The 15,000-nt window shown below is 24.4% G+C and overlaps 1 protein-coding gene across 1 annotated transcript in view; it reads right to left on the bottom strand.

The window, feature by feature from the left end:
- LOC100202247 (transducin beta-like protein 2) overlaps positions 1 to 15,000 on the bottom strand; it is a 109,653-nt gene that overhangs the window by 27,441 nt on the left and 67,212 nt on the right. The window contains exon 9 of the mRNA XM_065807545.1: positions 10,587 to 10,772. Within this exon, the coding sequence (XP_065663617.1) occupies positions 10,587 to 10,772 (186 nt within the window). The remainder of the gene's footprint in view (positions 1 to 10,586; positions 10,773 to 15,000) is intronic.

Here is a 15,000-nt window from a genome sequence, read left to right as displayed (position 1 = left end):
TTTTTTTAGAAAAAAAGTTTTCCGAATAGAAGCATAATAATTTATTTTTTTAATTTAAACTTTCTATTATTTAATTTTTGGTTTAATGTTTGCAATAATCACTTGTTCAAATAGTTTATTTTTTATTAATTAAATTATTTAATTATTTATTTAATTACAAATTATAAATTACAAATTATTTATTTAATTACAAATTATTTATTTAATTACAAATTATTTTAAAAAAAATTCCTAAAAACAACTTGCATAGTTATAGAAAATCCTTAATCTTGGTATTGCTATAAATAAAATGAAAATATAAAAAAAATGGTATTGCGTTAATCATATTAATTTTAGATAACTTGTCAATGTGGCCACACTTTTTATGAGTCAAAAAATTAAAAGAATTTAGGAGATTTTTAAAGACTTTTTAGGAGATTTTATCAGAAAACTTAGAAAAACGAGTAAAAAATTAGGATTCATTATAAAGATTTTAAAATTTTTTTAACTAAATTTAAATATTATTCAAAAATTTTAATAAACAACTTGAGGTTTAAGTTGAATGTTCAAAGAAAAACTTAAAGTTCAAAAAACAAGTTTAAATTAATGGATTTTAGGAATTTTTTGAAATTCAAGTATTTTTTAGGTCTTTTTAGGAGGTTTTTCAAACATTTGGATATTTTAGGACTTATTAGGAAGAGTGACCTTCCTGTTTGTTATAATAATTTTTAGTAAGAAGTTTATTGTATGTTACCAACATTTATGATATATATAAAAACATTTGTATGGCTAACTTTGGCGAGTTTTTGAGTATATTAAATTAAATAGTTGAGTAACTTAACTGCAGTAACTTAATTGGTTGTTTTGATTTAGTTTATAGGTAAAATTACTGTGATAAACTTTATCCATTAGGTGAATCAAATTAAATTTAACTTTAAAACAGAAGAAGGATATTATTGCCTTCCACACAAAGATTTAAAGTAATATAAATGCAAAAGAGATTTATGTTGTATAAAAATCTCCGCGCAAGAAAGCAAACAATTATATATACACAAATATATAAATAATACATAAAGATTTTAGATTTGCGTGATAAGCATGGCGTACTTTATGACCCCTTTTTTATGACCCTTAATAAAAAACTTAGACAAAAACATTCTTTACTTATAAGAATGGTCAAAAAAAATGCTAAACTAGATTAAAAAAATTACAAAAAAAACAAAAAACATATAGCGAAATTTTTTTTCAAGAAAAAAATGTTGCGAAGAAAAAAAAGTTGTGAAGGTGTGAAAAGCAATCGCATTTTGTGCTTTTCACACCTTAATTCGAGCCCAGATTGTATTATCAATAAACATCAATCTTATTTATACAGTAGGTCTACAAATTCCATTTTTTCCATCAAATATTGGTATAGATGAGGAAAAATCTGTGAATAAAACTCAGAACAATGATGTTATCATTTTTTAATTAAAAATGTAAACTGATTTGGAAAAGGTATTTTAGGTGTTATTTTCTATCTGAAAAAAAATATTAAAAGCTGAACTAATTTTGTTTATAGGGCGCTGTACGGAACGGTAAAATAATAAACCTTTTCATACAGTCATTCTGGGTAACATCGAATTTGCGGTTAACATTGAATTAAACCTGAAAATGCTTTTAATTTTTTCAATTTCTTTGCCTGTTCTTCAACCAACAAGAATATGATAAATTATTTTTTTAAAAGAGGTTTTGCCATTGTTAAATAAATTTTTGTATTATATTGTGAATATTATATATTATATTGTAAATATCTGGTAAAATTTTTTGTATTTTTTTGAATTATTTGTCAAATTATACCCTGAACTCAAAATAATATGAACTTACATGTTTTTTGCTACCAAAGGGATATATATTTCCATTCAGTTAATATATAACCAAAATCAGGGTAACTTTGAATATTAAATTTTACCCAAAAATGTTTTTTTTGCTGTCCAGACACAATGTATTATTGCAATGATACCAAGGTATCATTGCAATAATACATTGCAATGATACCCAGTCAGCAATGTAGTAGCCTAATTATATATATATATATATATATATATATATATATATATATATATATATATATATATATATATATATATATATATATTATATATATATATATTATATATTATATATATCTTATTATATATATTATATATATTAATAATACAAAATAAATAATAGATATCTTTTTGATATCTTTTTGCTGTAGTAGCCTAATTAAAATAACTATTGTTAACATACCTTGATATTTTAATTCTTAATATTTATGGCTATTTTTATAAATTTGGCTAATATGCCATTAATAAACTAACTATTATTAATATCTTTATTATTAATATTATCTTTATATTTTTAGCATTCAAAAATGTAAAGAAAAAGTTTGAGAACTCATCCTGACACAAGAAAATATTGTACTAAATCCAACTACTTAAATTTTACTCTTCAAGAGGCATTAGCAAAAATTAAATTGGAAATAATGTTGTTTGTTATAGCTTCTAAATTTTGAAGTACCCAAAACAACATTATTTCATAAATCAAAAAATAAACACTGTAAATCAGTGGGGCACCATATTGTCTTTAATATTGATTAGGAATATTGTTTTAAAAATCACTGACTTTATATAAGTATAAAAGGAATATCATTTGTAGTTAATGAATTAAAAAGTATTGTTAAAATCTATCTGGATGATAGAAAAAAAAACAAGACAGTTTAATGATTGCCAACCAGGTTGAAAATGGTGTTAGCTTTATCTTGACAGAAATCCGTTGTTGAAAGTAGAAAAACTTTATATTATTTTAAGGAAACATGTGCAGGATTGTCATATAAAATTATTTGTCAGTTATTCAAAACCTAGAGAACGAAATAAATGGAGTAATTCCAGATAACATGTACAACGAGGGTATAATGTGAAATACTAATGTTTAACTCAATATTGGATAGTTTTTTAAGAAATGTGTTGATGTTTATCATGTTATTAGGGACAATGAGAATTTTATTGAAGTTTTACATATGTCTAAAAATCAAGTTACTGGGGACAATGAGAATTTTATTTACATATGTCTAAAAATCATGCAGTTATTTCATTTGGACTAGTAAACAATCACAATGCACATGCTTTTGAAGATCATGATACGCTATGATAGAGTTTATTGTGACTCAACCTAATGACTTGTGACAACTATTAACACCAAAAACCAACAGCTTGTTAAAAATTCATTTTGTTTCATCGGGTGAGGGAACTTATGTCATGGCCAAGTCAAAAAAAATTGATATTGCTGATAAACTGTTTTGAAACATTCCAAATGAGTCCCTCTCAATTGATGTGTGTATACAATAAATGATGACATGTTGGTTGCAGATTTGCATTAATTTTATTCATATATGATAACTTTGATTTTTTGTAAACCTTAAACACTGTAATTTTTTTATAGTAAATATGTGTAGAGAATTACGCCATGAAACTTTTTTTTTCATAACCTTAAAATTTGATCAACAAGTTTATTTAGTGATTCATATTATTTTATGGAATAACTTGTATGTTTATTCTCAAAATATTCTTATTAGATGTTTTTAGAAATTATTTGAATGCAAAGCAGAGATATCTAAACAACTTTTTAGAATAAAAAGATTAAAATTGACATTTAGTTTAATAGTATTTGAAGTTACCCTTAATGCAAGTGTAACTTTGAATCCTTTGTTAAACTTTGTTTTCTTAAAAAAATAACTATCAAATGAAAATAATTTATCAAAATCTAAAAAAAGGAGATCATTAGAACACCCTTTATCCAAAAATATTTATTTGGTTTGTAAAAATTTTTACATAGAGTTAAAACTAGTGCAAAGCACACAAAGTTAACCAGAATGACTGTATCTGAAACATCATAAACAAACCATCATAATGGTAGCAACTTTTTTTAAGGAAAAAAAAATCAACTTTAATTTGCATAACCTACAAAAACACAAGGTTGAGTATTAAACTGTGTTCAATAGATAAAGAAAATAAATAATTTGTCCCTAAGATTAAACCCAAATCAATTATGAAAATTGTAAATGTTGGAATGACCTAGTACAAGTATGTTAAACCTAGTACAAGTTTTGACTTGTACTAGGTTTGACATACTTGTATCGAGGTGGAACCTCTGTAATCGGGTGTAATCGAGGTGGAACCTCTTATACTACAATTAGTTTTTCATCTGTTGATCTGATGTTTGGAAGATTTTGCCAAACAAATACCTTCCAAACTCTCAATTAATTGAACATGCTGTAAAGTCTGTAACCAAAGCACCTATGCTAGTTTATGGTATCAAAAAAAAAATTTATTCTTAATAAAAATCGGAATAAAAAAGAAAACCGCAGAAATATTAACATAACCAATTATTTTATCCCAAGCAAATTATAAATTGATTGATAATTAAAAAATTCTTAAGTTGGTGTTTTGTTTTTAATTTTAAGCCATGCCATATACTCTGTAAAGTTTACACTTTTTTACCATGCATTGATCTGAGAGTTAGTCATTTTTAGTGCCTATCAGATCCATATTTTATGGGTGACATCCAAAAACATTTAAACTTTTATTCCTATAGTAATTTTTTACATTTTAGCCAATTTTTGCAGCATGCTATATTCAAGTATGAAGTATATATGTTTACAAAATTATTCCCAATTTTGTCAGTTTTTAAATGATGATCGAGCTTCATCAGTTTTACATTTTTTTAAATTACTATTTATTATTTAAATGTGTTTGGTTTCACTTATAAAATCTTCCACACCCATACCGATATTTGGTTTCAAAAAATTTTGCTAGGTGGAATTGCCATAATACGCAGGTCTTGTTAAGAAGCGTTATCTTGAGTGAATTTTATGTACAAAATAGCAGTTTCACTGACACATTAAGCCATTTGCATTATGCAAAAACTTTTTTCAATTAGATTACTTAAACAGTCTTTTAAAAAAGTTTATACGGAAAAACATTAAGCAGTAATTAATTGTTGTAAAAAACATTTTAATTGCAATTACAAAATAAGTTTATTTTATTTGATAAAAAAACAGATAGTTAAATAAATTTTTTTCTAATTTTTGTTTTATAAATTTTTAATTTAAATTTGTTTTATTATACTTAAATTAAATTTATTATTAAATATTAAAAAATTTAAATGTATTATATTAAATTTTTAAAAAATTAAACTTTTTTAAAATTTAAAATGCTTTATTTTACAATTCTTTTTACTGTTAAAATTTCTAATGTTAATTTTTTATGTTAAAGAAAATTCTTTTTAATAAATTTAATTCAAGTTATTTTTTTCAAGCTACTTTTTTATGCTTGTTTTACATTCAACTGTTTTGACTATTTACTTATAGTTACAAATCAACAGTTTTTTTCATCCCGTTACAAAAGTGCTAATATACCAAAGTGCTTAATGTACTTATAGTAAAATTTCTATACATGCTTAATGCATATATAGAAATTAGAGGTGTGCAAATCCATCGGCATGGGTCTGCCAACGCATTGACCATTTAGCTGATGCACCGGCATTGGCATCACTCTTAATAACCATCGGATGATGCCGATTGTTTTGAGGATATCAGTTTAGTTTTGTTTTTGTGTTTCTATATTTTATACAAAAATATCATTGTTTCATGAATGAAAATGTATGTAAAAACCTAAGTTGTTATAAAAGTTGTTATAGGCATATATGCAACCACTAAACCTTTCATAACATTTTTTGTAAAACTTTTTATCAGAGGCTCTTTACTTTTTTGGTGTCTTTTTATAAATTAGAACATTAATTGATATGACTTATACATCTACAAAAAAAAAGAAAAAATCTAAGCTCAAAAAACAAAAATTTGAAAAGGAAAATATATTTATGTTACATTTTTAAAAACTATTGGATTATGCGAAATGCTTAATAAATTATTATAAATATATTACATATATCAATTATTAAGTTTACTTTATTAAATAAAGTAACAAATAAATTATAATGTATACCATAAACCCATTTCATTTAAATTATCAAAGAATATTTTGGTGTCTTTTAAAAATTGAATTAACCCCAAAAAAATGGCGCATTTTATGTAACGTATCAACTTCAATTTTGTTTGTATAAAAAAAAGTTCAAAAAATAAAGTTTATATACAATATTGAATTTATTAGTAATTTTAGAGAAACTAAAATGATCAGAAAATAAATGCACATAAAATATGGGTTGGACAAAATGGCTTATAGAACTCGCTTTTTACCGGACAATGTCCGATGTCTGGCGCTTATTTCAAGCCCTGTATATATATATATATATATATATATATATATATATATATATATATATATATATATATATACATATATATATATATATATATATATATACATATATATATATATATATATATATATATTTATATATATATATATATATATATATATATATATATATATATATATATATATATATATATATATATATATGGCCGATTCCATAGTTTAGTGACGCATCATACGGAGAGATTTTTTTTAATAGAAATTTTTCTATAACTCAAAAATAATTTTTTATTACTCTAAATCAATCTTGAATCAAAATTTTATAATATAAACTAAGCACAATTGTATTAACATAACACTGCTACATAGCAAAAATTAAAACATGATTTCAGTGACGCAACGCGGAAAAAAGTGTTTTTTTACCAGCATACTCTTAAATGGAGTTTTCGCTGAAAGTTTAATTCTTGCTTGACTTATTAGATTTTTTTGTTGTAATTTATTCATTTGGCAATAAGGTAGTCATAAAAAAAGCTACAAACAATAAAGTTTTTATATCGTTTTATTTTACAGTAAAAAATACTATAATTTCAGTGACGCAACATTCAGTGACGAAACAAAAAGACGAAATTAAAATCATTTTAAAAAGTTTTGTTATTTTGTAGTAAATTTTAATTATACTCAGGTGAAAATAGCATCGGAACAACGTTATCATTCTGAACATAAAAATAATGTGATTTTGATATACCTTTGATTTTTCTTGAATAACTTAAAATTGAACTGAATCCAAGTTCATTTTTTTGTTGTCTTGTATCGTTTTCTGACATGTGAATTACAGATATTTGCAAATCTTGTAATGCTAACGCAAAATCTGCTGCTGACCTGATTTCGTATTGACTAGTTTTAACTCTCAGGGCTGCGATTCGCTTAACAGTAGCTCCTATTCCATCATCCACTCCTTTCCTGTGCATCGCTGCAAAGAAATGCCAGAAGAATTTTTTATGAAAACTTTTAATGAAAAATTTTTCAATGTTTGCATATGTTTTAGTTTCAGGCTTTCTCCACTCGTCCCAGGATACTTGGAATTCAAATGTATTAACAGTTTGCAAGTGTTTATCGAACTGTTTCATACCTTGGCATGCAACGCATTTGTCATAGGCGCAATCGTATGTGTACGGTTCACAAACAAAGTTATTTATCATTTCAGATCCAACTTTGATTGAAGGCTCTTGAATTGATTTTGTTAATGCATTTAAGGCAAATCGCATATTTTCATGCAAACTACAAACACAAACATTATGCGGAAATTTTGTAACTGATTTTACATTGCGTGGACGAAGGTCGCAAAATTTGCTGAGTCCAATTTTTATGTGCAGATGCTTTTCCTTGAATAACTCGAAAGCTTCTTTTAACGTATAATATAAATGACATATCTAAATATTGTTTTTTGTTTGGTGATATTTAAGAAACTTCATCTTCATTATAAAAGTTTACAACTGCTAAAACATCGCTTTCAGAAAGACCATACAGCTTTGAACATGCTGGAGGTAGACCCGAATTATCTTTACAAGTAGAGCTTTTTGAAAGAATAGAAAGAATTTCAGATTGTTTCTCCTTTGAAGTTGGTAGTGCTTTTAAAACTTTTTTCAATGCTTTTCCTCTTTGTTGAACGTTTTTAAAAGATGAGCTTGGTCTTTGATATTGATTTAAAAGTTTTCTTTTTAAAGCGCGACTTTTAAAACTCTTAATTTTTCTTTAGCAGCATAAGCTGCTTTTTATTTAGGATCGGCTTTCAATTTTTCTCGATATCTCTTAGATCTAACTCTGGACATTTCTTTTTTTTTATCAGCATTCCGAGAAACATAATTAGCTTGGTATTCTGCATAACGTTTTTTTTTACTTCTAATTTTGATTCCATTTCTTAAAAATTTTACAACTTTATAAGAAAATGTTAACATAAATCCAAAAGTTTACTAATATTTACTAATAGCCCTTCACAATACTAAAATGCAAAAATTTATTCGAATTTGAAAAATTTAAAAACCCACAACAAAATCTGAACTTTTGGATGATATTTTGACTTCCTTACCATGCTATTTTATAAAACGCTAATTATCCCGTCGATGGGTTCAGTGACGCAACAGCTTTTAAACTATAACTATATATTAACACAATGCTTTTTGACCAATTTTTTTTTTAGTAATGATTAAAAGTTTACATTAAAATATATAATTTCTAAAAAAACCTCGCCATAAAGCATAATTTCATTGCGATAATTAAACTTTTTTAGCTTTTAGTTCAGTGACGCAACGTAATTTTTGCAGATGTGTATGTGACAAAAAAACACTTGAATTATTTTTAAAGAGTAAAAGTTTTTTTACTCAAGACATATATGTAATCTCAAAGATTCTTTCTAAACAAAAATATAGATATGTTTTGTTTAAAATATTGCAATAACTCGCCCTCAAATTTTACTCACTTTTTCGAATAATAAAAAGAACAAACAGTTGCTAAAATTCATCAAATTTATCTACTCCGTTCAAACATTTTCTACTCAAAATTTATTTTAGCAATAATTTTAAGGTGTTTAAACTATAATTATAGAAATAAAACCTTTTGAAAAAAGAAATTTTTAAACACAAAATTTATCTCTTCCATCGTGGAAATAGCCATTTATATATATGTATATATATATATATATATATATATATATATATATATATATATTTATATATATATATATATCAGGCCTTGTTACGAGATTTCGCTGCGTAACGAAGACGCGCAACGCATTTCTAAGTAACTCAACTCAGCAAATATATTTTGTATTGTTAGAAGTTATATTGCATCACTACCGTCTTTTCAATTACCGCATTGTAATTAAAGTTATTTTGTTAACGTTAAAATCTAAATTTCAAAATTTTTTTCAAATATGAACTAAATTTTATTTTCAAAAAATTTTATTTTCGTAAAACGTAAAATAATATTTGTTTATTTTCTTATAATTTTACAGTTGCTTTTTGGTTATTTTATTAACTGTTAATAAACTTTTTCTTATTTATTTTGTGAACTCTTTCTAATAATGTTTTTAAACAATAAAGAGTTTTTTTTAATTATTTATCAGTTACCAAAAACATATCCGTGATCATAATTTATTTTCATAAATTAAACAAGCATCATTAAAACTTTACGTTATTGAATTTACAATAAACAAAATATCTTATTGATAAAATATTTACATCAAAATAAATCGTGCATTTTTTAAACTACTACAAAAAAAAAAAAAAATTTTATATTTAAAAGGAATTTATATATTTAATTCCTTAAGATAAAACTTAAAACACTTTATTTTTTTTAACTAATTTTTAACAACAACAAAAAAATTATTAAACAAACTTTTTCTTTAACAAAAAATCTATTAGTTTACAATTTCGGTTAAATGCTTTTACTTAGGACTTTTTTCTTTCAAATAAATGTCACGTTAATGATAATTACGTTAATATTAAAAGATAATTTAAATATTCTTCAAGATAAAAGTTTTTGCGTAGCGCAAAACTGCTGAACACGTAGGCAAATCGCCTTTTCGCAGGCAAAATGCGAGCTGCGTAACGCTTCTTAACAAGGCCTGATATATATATAGATATCAGGCCTTGTTAAGAAGCGTTACACAGCTAATATAATATATATATATATATATATATTATGTATATATATATATATATACATATATATATATATATATATATATATATATATATATATATATATATAAATATATATATATTATATTATATATATATATATATAGTTTGATCCCCACCACCTGGTAGCACCGCGCTTAACTTGTTTCTCCGCGCAGCAGCCTTGTTCATAAAGGTTCATGTTTCGGAGTTATCGAGTTGAAAGTGGGTTATAACCACTATTAAGTAGCCTCCTCATCTGTAGTGGCCTTCTCGGCCTCAAGAAGGTTAATAACAGAAAGAAAAATATATATATACACATATTTGTACATATATTATTATTGAGGTTACATCTCTCTACAAACTCTTTAACTTCGAAATATGAACATTGACAAACAAGGCCGGTGCAAAGAGAAACAACTTCAGTGTGGTACTATTAGAGATGCGGAGGAGTTTGAACTTGGAACTTCTTGCTTATGAACCAAGCGCTCTACCCCTAAACTACTACTGCATTAATTGATAATACGATAAATTATCAATATATTGTATTACTAATAGATATCCATCTTACATAAATTTATCTTTATAGGAATATTTTATCATCATTAAATAATAATACAAAAAAAATACAGTTTACCTTTATGAGCACTTTCTATTTCTTCTTCCATATTTCCTGATTTGGCATTATACATATAAATAGACATGTAAGTAGCTATGGAAATGGTATAATAATCATGTGAAAGTGCAATCAAAGCAGGGTGTTCAACATGTTTAAACTGGCCAGTGTTCAAAAGATAAGCATCTTGTCCTTTTAAATAGTTTACTAAAATAAAACAGAACATTAAAAATTAATTTAAATATTCTTCTAAGTTAAAAGCATTAAAAATAAATAAACCAACTTGAAAACTACAACTAAAAATTTGGTTTTATAAATTTGAGTTAGGGTTTGAATTAGGGTTATTTGCCATGATGCGGTACTAAAACAGGTCTGGGATGAACCCAAACCTGTTTTAGTACCGCTGGAGTGGTATGAGCGCCCATAGGTTATTTTTATTTTTTAACTTTTCTTTAGCTTTTTTTTGAAAAATAGAAAAACAATTTTTAGTTTTAAATGCAGTAGTATAAAAATGATTTTTAGTTTATTTTTGCTACCTCATTTTTTCTTCAGGATAATAATATGAATTAAAAAGAAATTGCTTTTTTTACTAACTGAACGTTAGTTTAAAAAAAAAAAAATGTTGTTATGAAACTTAATTTTAAAAACTTGTTGCAAAATTTTATAGTGGAATGTATAAAAAATTTACTTTTTCAAAAGATAAAACGATTTTAAAATATCCATTCAAACTAAGGTTAACTTTTATTTTTTGTCTTAATAACTATTGCACAAATTTAATTTTTGAATGAATAAACTTTTGATCTTTAGCTTGCTATTTTAGTTTACACAAGAAAAACGAAAAAAACGAAACGTAAACTTTTTCAGAAAGTTTTGTTTCTTTTCAATATTCTTTTTGACTTTTAAAATAATAAAAATAGCAATTACAATAACTTAATAAAAGTTTTATTAAGATCTGTTTAAAATAACTCATAGTAAATGTAATTTGTTTATTAAACATTCTTTTAATTATACTTAATGATTGAAAAAAAAATTTTTTTAATATAATATGTTTTTAAAGTATAATATGCTTTTTAATAAAAAAAAAAAAATATTTTTTGAATTATGTTTACTGTAATTATCTTTTCTATAATTATCTTTTATTTAAACAGCGCCTTAAAATCACTTTAAAAATTATTAACCTTTAGTAAATGTAAAATGAACAGATTTGCTAATATTTAAATCAAAATTTTAAAATTTAATTAAAAGTAAACATGTTTATTAAACGCTTATGTTTTTTATTTTAGTTTATTAAATACGTTTATTAAATGCTTATCAAATTTGTTTATTAAATGCTTGCGTTTTTAATTCGAATACAAGAAATATTATTGCGTAAAAGCGTAAAAACTTAGGGAAAAATTATTTTGTTAATTTTAAAAATATTATGCAATTTAATATATGAAAATATACTATGTATAGCCTGGTATATATAATGTAAAAGCCTGGTATATATAAGTAGAAAATCACTTAACACACATTTTTCTCATTTTACACTGTGTTTCATTGTAATTGTGTGTATTCATTGTAAAATGAGAAAAAATTTTGTGATTTTCTGCTAATTTATAATTGCTCTGTTTTTTTAAGAACATCAAGCACTCAATTTTGTAGAATACATTTTAAAATTGTTTAAATATATATATATATATACATTTTTTTTTTAATTTTTTGAATCTTTATTTAAAACTAAATAGCATTACAAGTAATGAATTGCACAACTTTATATGTCCTTTAATATCTGTCCTTTAATATTAATAGTTTGCTAGGAATACAGGGAAGGAACATATTATTTATGCATTGAAAAGGCAGTAGAGCTTCCAATATTGCTTGAGAGGTAGAGGTCACTGACGCCATCATGAAGGATAAGGAGGTATTTTTGAATAAAAGTTTTTTGATAAGTAGTAGTTTTTGCGGTGTTAAGAGCATACAGGAATCTATAAGGGTTTCTGCTGTTGGTTTGAGTTAATTTTATGTAAAAAAAAAAAAATATATATATATATATATATATATATATATATATATTATATATATATATATATATATATATATATATATATATATATATATATATATATATATATATATATATATATATATATATATATATACTCTTGCATTGTCATTTTTAAGTTTTAACCATAAAATGTCAGTTTTAGGTTTCTTTTTAAAAAAGTTATTTGAAGACCGGAAAGAATTCAAAACATTTTTTTAAAAAGTTTTTTATTATTTGATAGACTGCCTGCCCTAACTGAACCCTCAGTCCATGTAGCGGCACTCCATTGCAAATAAGGCTATAAGATAGTTGATGTAGCAGCATTTCCTTGTAGCAGCAGGCTATAAGATAGTCGATGTAGCAACACTCTGCACATGTTTTACAGTAAAAAAATAAAAATAAAAACATTCAGATTGTTTTTTTTTTTTTTAAATTAAATAAAAACATTCAGAATGTTTTTAAAAACAGTCTTTTAATTTACGTTTTTAGTGGTTTTTTAATCTTAAATAGTTTCCGCAATTAAATTAATGCATTTTGTTTTAATATAACCTTAATTTTGCCTAAATTTTAATGTAACCTTAATTTTGTTTAAATACCTCAAACCAGTGAAGAGCTGTTTTTTATCACAAACTATATATCTAAGCCATTTACAATAGGAATGTATATATATATATATATATATATATATATATATATATATATATATATATATATATATGTAAATTATGTTAGTGTATTTTACAAATAGAGTGCTCAATGTTCTTAAAGAACAGAGCAATAATTAATTAGTAAAAAACACTTATCTAACTTTTATCTTCTACTCGGAGTTTCACCATTGCTGGATCATCAGGAAGAGTTCATCAGGAAGGATCATCAGGAAGAGTTATATATATATATATATATATATATATATATATATATATATATATATATATATATATACACATATACAGTAACAAATATAAAAACTAAACATTTACAACACTTGATTTATTTTAAACTTAACTCAGATTTTAATGCAAATTAGCAATCATCAAATTAGGGGTGAATCTATGGGGGGTGTTATACCCTATCCCCCTCCCCCAAAAAAGGCAATTTTAAGTTATAGTGGATTTTTTGAGGATTATAGTCTGTTAGACAGGCACTTGCCACATTTGAGTCATGTGATTTTAGGTGTTAAGATATTTTGTTTTTTATTTAGAAATCAGTTGGTACATTTAAAGGATTCTCCCCCCCCCCCCTCATTGATTTCTAGATTCGTCCCTGCATCATTACAAATATTACAAATTTTAAAAACATAACGACAAAATATTTTATAGACAGATTTTAAATGCCAAAGTTATGATGTTTGTTGAATCATTAGACTATAAAAAAAATATCAGTATATTTTTTTTGCAATGTCAACAAATTTATTATTAATTATTGGCGCATCTACATGATCCCATACATATGATTTAGTTGCTTTAAATTTTCTTTAGTGTTAATCATGTTATCTGCTACATATTAATATTGACCTTAATGCTGTTGCTGCTGTTGCAATTACTCATTCATGCATGTCCGACACAAAACTCATGGCAGCCATTACACCCGAGTTGATAACGAGTCGCAACACTTATTTTCTTATAAAAATAAAAGCTGCAATGGAATTTTCAAGTAAAAGTTTCTTTTACTTAAAAATATCTCTTTAATTTTAATTTGATTTGATTTATTTGCCATTTTATTAAGTTATAGTTTTATGCTTATTTAGTAATATTAAAAATATTGTATAGCATGCCTAAATGGCCAAATTAGTTAAATGGCAGTGCTTCTAATGTGCATTGCAAGTGTTCAAATCCTTTGATTTTTTTTTTTTATCTTTTCAAATTTTCTAAACTACAAAATAAAACATTTTTAAAGTTCTATAGATATTATATACATAACATATATAAAGATTATATAATATATAGTATATATAATATATATACATAATTATATAATATACTATATACTATAACAAACAAAAGAGGGAGAGTTTTTAAAAAAGCTTAAAATTTATAAAAACATCAAAACCGCCAGAGAAATTTGTTGCGCCTAAGTTATGATAGATGTTATTTATGTTATTTGACTTATATTATTAATGTGGTTAGGTTATTAGTTAAGTCTACGCGTTTTCTTATAGCAAAACAACATTACATTCATATTTTATTTCCTTCAAAATTAATGAACGGGGCGAGGGTCCTAATTAACTCTGGATGGTTTTAAAAAAAAAAAAAATTAATAAAAACTTATTAGAAAGTTAAATTATGTTTCTTAAGAATTAAGAAAATTTTTAACAATTAAGAAAAATGTTAAGAATTAAGAAATTAAAAAACTTAAAAACTTTAATTGTCTCAACAAAGAAAAAAAATTTTCCCTCCCATTTTTTCTATA

Source organism: Hydra vulgaris, chromosome 10 (genome assembly GCF_038396675.1).
Source record: "Hydra vulgaris chromosome 10, alternate assembly HydraT2T_AEP".
Classification (NCBI taxonomy): Eukaryota; Metazoa; Cnidaria; class Hydrozoa; order Anthoathecata; family Hydridae; genus Hydra; species Hydra vulgaris.
The sequence above is the reverse complement of the archived record's forward strand: the minus strand, read 5'-3'. Positions and strand labels throughout refer to the sequence as shown.